Source organism: Clupea harengus, chromosome 14 (assembly GCF_900700415.2).
Source record: "Clupea harengus chromosome 14, Ch_v2.0.2, whole genome shotgun sequence".
Taxonomy (NCBI): Eukaryota; Metazoa; Chordata; class Actinopteri; order Clupeiformes; family Clupeidae; genus Clupea; species Clupea harengus.
The window spans coordinates 22,079,610-22,085,752 of record NC_045165.1 but is presented as its reverse complement, the minus strand read 5'-3'; the positions used below and the strand labels follow the sequence as shown (position 1 = coordinate 22,085,752).

Genomic DNA, 6,143 nt, shown 5'->3' with positions numbered 1-6,143 from the left:
TGTTTCTGCCGATGCTCCTGGAAAGCTTTCCGTAATCAAAGAAAAACGGAATCAAAGGGAAATGCACAAATAACAAACATCCAAAAAAAGCAAACTTTGAAGTGAGGGTACTTTCATTTGTACCTTGTCAGAGTGCAGGTATCTTAGAGAGATACAATATCTCTTCAAGTCAGAGAAGGGTCTGCTTTTTCTTTAATGACAACAGTTGGCTGAGCTTAGGAATGAAGCTTAGGTGATTTTTGCGACCAAATTAGTTTATTTCTGTCTATAGTATATACTTGTAGTTTAATACCTTTTCAGACAGACCTGATATGTCCCCCAACTATATGAAATATTTAGGAGGCTTGTTGTATGGAACAAACTGCTTTTTTGAAAATGAGTTAATCAATGTAACAACATGTGATTTTCCTGGTGGTTTATTGTTGTGTTCCATATTTCTTTTGTGTTAGCAGACCTCAACTAAAACTTTGTCATTGTCCCCAGAGGTGATCATGATGTAGTTTCTTGAAAGTCAAGATACTTAGTCACAAATACAAGCACAAACTCTATTAACATCTCCAAATAAAAAAAAAATAAGGCACCTTACGGTAGTTTCTGAACAGAAACGGGGTCTTCATGCTTCTCTTGTTCTCTGTTGCACTCTTTTTTTTTTTTTAACTCTGCCAAAAAAAACTGCACCTTGTGCTCACATAAAACTCTTCTGTCCCTCACTTTTAAGCCAGGGTTGCAATCAGATGAACTGTGAAAAGATAAACTATGGCAACTGTATTTTAAACAGAGAAGACCTGATCAAGCCCTGCAGAGCTGTAGTTTGGACCCCTGCAATGCTACTCAGGCTAGACCAGTGGGCACTGAGTGCTCTGAGTGAATTTAATGGTCAGTCGCCCTGCTCATCAGATGAGCAGAACGGGCCCCGTCCAAACGTGTCCCCTGATGCTTGGTGCAAATCTCTGCGACAACATTCAGCCTCTGCCCAACACCTGCTGCTGCAGCCTCGCCTTTTCCGCTCTGTTTCCCCCGGCGATGGCTCCACCGCTATTTCCGTGTTGCCTGGCTCCATGCCAACGCCCCGTGCAACCCCGTCTCCATGGCATCCGCGCTCCAGCGAGAGTGGCCCCCTGCTACACCTGACGACACCTCCGCTCCTCCCCTCTCTCTTTCTCTCTCCCTCTCTCTGTCGCGCTCCCTCCCTCTCTCCCTCTCTCGCGGCCTGTCCTCGCTCGCTCTGCCGTGTCCCCGTTCGCCTTCCCAGGCTCCCGTCCGCTCCCTCAGTCTGCCCCGCGGCTCTTTGGAGTCCAGCGCCCGGGCGGCAGCGGTCGCCTCCGTGAGGTCCAGCCCTGGGCAGAGAGAGTCGGGCTCCGCGTCCCCCTCGCCGTCGTCCGCTTGAAGCAGCTGAGGGAAAGCTGTGGGAGAGGACGAGGATGATGACGAAGAGGACGAAGAAGATGATGATGAGGATGGGTGAGGGGCGGTGCCCTCGTAAACAGAGAAGGGGAAGTGGAGGTAGCGTCCGGCCGCGTAGAAGCAGCAGCAGGCCGGGATGCACTCGGGCGCCTCGCCCCGCACCAGCCGAAAGCGCTTGCGGTAGGGCCCCGGGGCGGCGAAGCAGGGTCGCAAGGACTGGGGGCTCGGGTGGTTGGGCCCCACCTGGGCCGGGGTCGGCGGGGGGATGCAGGCAGCGGCTGCGGCTGCGGCTGGGGCGGGCCCCGGAGGCAGGCACCACTCGCTCTGCAGCAGGATCTCAGTGCGGATGCGGCGCAGGAGGTTGTTGATGAGCACGGAGCGGCGCAGGAAGGCCTCTGGGTCGTCGATGAAGCGCATCTTCTCCAGGGACAGGCGCAGAACGTGGGCACGCTCCTCCAGAGCCGGAGCGACCTGAGGACACACACACGCACACACACACCCATCGTGAGCCTTCACCATCAGCGACATCACCCTGCACGGTGCTGCATACTCTTTTTGACTGGGAGCGTACCCTGACCCACTTTTCTCCCCGCTTCATAGGCGGCCTACAGTATTGCCTGTCTGTGCAGCACGGTGCGAATGCGTCACACTTGTGTGAGCGCAGCTGACTGTGGGCATGAACAATATTCCTGAGGGGGTGAGAGGGTTCATCATCTTCAGGGCTTTAGCTGATACACCAGACCATATTTTTGGTTCATTCTTTGCAAAATGGTTCAAGAGGGGGAAAAAAATAAACATGAACAGATAATGGTTGAATGATTTCACTGGGTAAACAAATCTATTTCCAGAGGGATGTCTACAGTATGTGCTTTCAGCATGAGGGGAGTCAAAAGTTCACAGCAGTTGAAAATAAATCCTAATTACAAGATGCTACCATAACTAGCAGTAAACATTTTCCAACACATAATTCAGTTCTTTGAATGCTGTCTGCTGTCCCTATGGGATTTCTAAATGAGAGTCTCTTCACTATATTTTCGGTGTCATTGCACCAAGTTTCTTTATAGATTTATGGGTTTCTAACAAGTAGGACCTTTTTTGGGAAAAGTTTTTTCTTAGACAGACCATCTACACCACACCTTCCCGTTTTATACACACATGCAGTTAACTGTGATTCAAGGCCATGATATTATACCCACAATTCCTCAGTTACAGAGACACCACCCATATCAAAGGCACTTACACTCTGGCAGTAGCTCCTGAAGCTTAAATGTGGCTCCTCGTCCTCCACGAACTTTCGTTTAAAGTAGGCAATCCTTGACATGGTCACATGATCAGGGGCTCTCCTGCAGTGGGGCTCTGCTGATGGCATGAAGCAAAAGTTATCATGAAGCACCTCGGCATTTGCTAACCTCTATCTTCATCAAACATGCAAACAAAGCATTCTCCGCCATTTGCATGAGAGGAGGAAACATTTTGGCGGCAAGGAGAAAAATGGGGTTGGGCTGAGTGCCTGCTGGAGTTCACCCCAGATTTCCCTTCCTTAAACAAGCCCATTGTGACTTGACCAGCATCCCAGTATACAGTGTATACAGCTGTGGTGATCAGCCAGTCTAGTGCAAGGGGAGAACATGTGTGTGTGTGTGTGTGTGTGTGTGTGTGTGTGTGTGTGTGTGTGTGTGTGTGTGCCTCTAAGTGTGTGTATGAGAGAGAGTGGTGTGTGTGTGGGCAGAACTTGGCCTAGCCTGGGACAAGGGATTTTGGGAGTGTTGTTCAGGGATGGTATTTTGAGGCTCAGTCGCCTCGGTTTAAGGTCAGCGCGGTCATGGGGTGTTTGGTGGGGGGGGGGGGGGGGGTGTGGTCTGGGGCTTACCCTCAGCCAGCTCCTCGGTGGCGCCCTCCGGAGGTGACGGGCTGGACACGCAGCTCTTGCTGCAGCGCTCCGACTCCCAGATGGGCTGGTACTGTGGGAGCGGGGCGTCCCCCTCGTGCTCGCAGAAGGGATTCATGGACAGGACCAGGGTCATCTCTCCCCTCCTGCGGCCTGCCAGGTACAGAAAGGTTACGGGAGGTCAGAGACACGTGTCCTAGTAACCAGGAAACAGCTGTCTGGAGTAACCCACAGAAGGCCTGCACACCTATCACATGGCCACAAACTAATTAGGCTACAAGTTGAGTACCAGTATGCAAAAGTAGAAAATGAGCCAAACACAGTACGATACTGACACATACACACACTCACAAATAAACACATTGTAATTGATTCACTGTATTTGAACAGACACAATGCATTTTGTTTAATATCACTTTAAGGTTTTAAGGTTTAAAACAGGAAACCCAAATGATAATGTAAACTTGGGCAATGGGCTCTCGTGATCTGTTTTACTGTGAGACCACATAGAGGCTGATATCATACCCAGGGCAGCGGGTCAGGAGCCTTCCTCTTCCTCATGCACTTAAAGGTTACACTAACAAAGCATTTGAATAAACATTATCGACCTCTCAGACAGTGCTATGAAAGCACACGGCATATAACCTCTCATGAGAGCATTTAATAACCAGATGAGGTCAACAGCCCCATAGATGACAGGTGCTACACATTCAAATACAAATACCACAGCAGACCCAGAATATCAATATCTTATTTGACCTGCTGTCTAATGTCTACGACGTATGTGCTGGTTTGATCAATACCCTGTGCATCCAAGCATCCAAGGCCCACACTGACTCCTGAGCAAACTTAAGTGATGTGGTATAATTAGATTTGGCACATGGAATGTTGGTTGAGAGTTTGCCTGAGCCTGCATTTTCAGCATTACTAATGTTTGAAAGCGTCTCGCTAGGAAAGCTCTGGGTTTTCACATGAATGGAGGGGTGGGGGTCTGACTGCATGGAGGCTTTGGGCCACAGGAGATGTAGTATCTGTCTCATCAGCCTGGTGGAGTGACTGGGATGTACTTCCATTGAGTGCGTCTGATCAAAAGATGCTCTGTCGGACTATGGGCTGACCTACATTTCAGACATTTGAGACCGGCGAGCGGCCCTGAGAAGGAGCAAACACTGAACTGTTTGTCTCTGTGAGTGTGTTTGTGTGGGAGTGTATGTGTGTGTGTATGTGTGTGTGTGTCTGTGTGTGAGAGTGTGTGGGGGGAGAACAAGGAGAGCTAGAACAAGAGTGTGTGTGCTTCTGTGTGTGTGTGTGTGGGTGTGCATGTGTGTGTGTGTGTGTGTGTGTGTGTGTGTGTGTGTGTGTGTGTGTGTGTGTGTGTGAAAGAGAGAGCTTATTGAATCAGCACGAAACTCAATCTGCCTTTTGATCTGGGTGAATCGCTGTCATCAAGCCTGCCATCAGCACCTCCCCTTGGTGCAAAATGGATCTCCAGCTGTTAAACGACTCTTCTTTCCTCCTCTCTTCCTCTGCTCCCCTCCTCCTCTTCTCTCCTCTCCTCTCCTCTCCTCTCCCACCATCTCTGCTTTCACTTCCACCTCTCTCAAGGGCTTCCTCTGTTTACCGTCATTATGATGCCAGCTTGGAGAGGCCCTGATTGACAGCTGAGACAGCTCAGCGTCTCTAGTCAACGCGCATGTAAAACGGACAGCCTGTAGCAGCAGGCCTCAGCCACGCATGAGCATGTCGAACCCGAGCGGAGCCGTGTCGACACGCGTTTCGGAAACACCTTGGCCCCCGGGTGCATGCAAATAAATCAACCTGGTTTTGGGCGGCGTTCCAGCTCTCGCAGGTCGGTTTGTTTTACGGTCACGGTTAAATTTCCATCTCTTAACAGAGTGCAGGCTCGAGAGTCGGCAGCAAACGTGACACGCTCCGCCATCAATCAGATAAGGACAGAGAAAAGGAAAAAAAGAGAGGGAAAGAGAGAGAGCAAGAGAGAAAGAGAGAGAGAGAAATAGGAAGGGGCCAGACACTGGGTGCCCTTTAGAGGATGTTCTCAAGGGACAACAGCAGGACAAGTGCCTCTGTATTATTGGTAATAGAAAAGGGAGAGGTGGGAGTGCTACGAGTAAAAGGAAGAAAGTGAGCGAGACGTAGAGAAAGAGTTGGCGGAAGAGGAGGGGGAGATGGGGAGTGTGGGGGACGGGAGAGGGGGGGGCTGTCAGTTCTAGCTTCAAACTCCTGCAAAGGCGAGGTGACATGATTGGCTGGTAGAGAGTCGGGGAGCAGGAGGTGTCATCCCCTACATCACACACACACACACATACACACACACATACACATGAAACCCCCCCGCCCACCCAGCCGCTCCGAGGACCTTGGCCTAATTAAGTCGCTCGTTACTGAACCTGCAGGAGCATCACGGATAATTAGCCAACTCGCCCACTTCCTCCCGGAGCTGTCTTTTACCTCCAGCTACTTTCGCTCCGCTTCCGACGCACCCCCCTCTCCCCCACCCCCCGCGCCCCACACACACACACTCCCTCGCTCCAAGAACAAGCATGCCATTGCTCCCTTCCAGTCCCGGGGGACCCCTTCTTCAGACATTCCCCATCTCTCCATCTCTCCCTCTCGCCTTCCCTCCCTCTCCATGGCTTTCATCCTCCTCGTTCCTTTCTCTTTCGCCTGACACCATCATACCAACAGCAACATTAGACAGCTCTCCAAGTTTGGAAGGAAGGAGGCAAAAAAAACTGAAGAGATGCTCCCAGTATGTAGAGCAAAACTTAATATGCTTTTGTGTGCATATGTAGAGACTGAGAGGGGAAATAATAAATAAATAAATAAATAA

At 50.5% G+C, this 6,143-nt stretch overlaps 1 protein-coding gene across 2 annotated transcripts in view; it reads right to left on the bottom strand.

Moving 5' to 3' along the window:
• Positions 1–618: 618 nt before the first annotated feature.
• Positions 619–6,143, bottom strand: part of sertad4 (SERTA domain containing 4) — a 16,794-nt gene continuing 11,269 nt past the window's right edge. The window contains exons 2-4 of one of the 2 annotated variants that reach the window (XM_031580742.2): positions 3,275–3,445; positions 2,645–2,763; positions 619–1,875 (exon numbers count right to left, since the gene is read on the bottom strand). In XM_031580742.2, coding sequence (XP_031436602.1) covers positions 1,036–1,875; positions 2,645–2,763; positions 3,275–3,428 — 1,113 coding nt within the window. In that variant the 5' untranslated portion in view covers positions 3,429–3,445 and the 3' untranslated portion in view covers positions 619–1,035. The remainder of the gene's footprint in view (positions 1,876–2,644; positions 2,764–3,274; positions 3,446–6,143) is intronic. The other variant, XM_031580743.2, reaches the window with a different exon arrangement.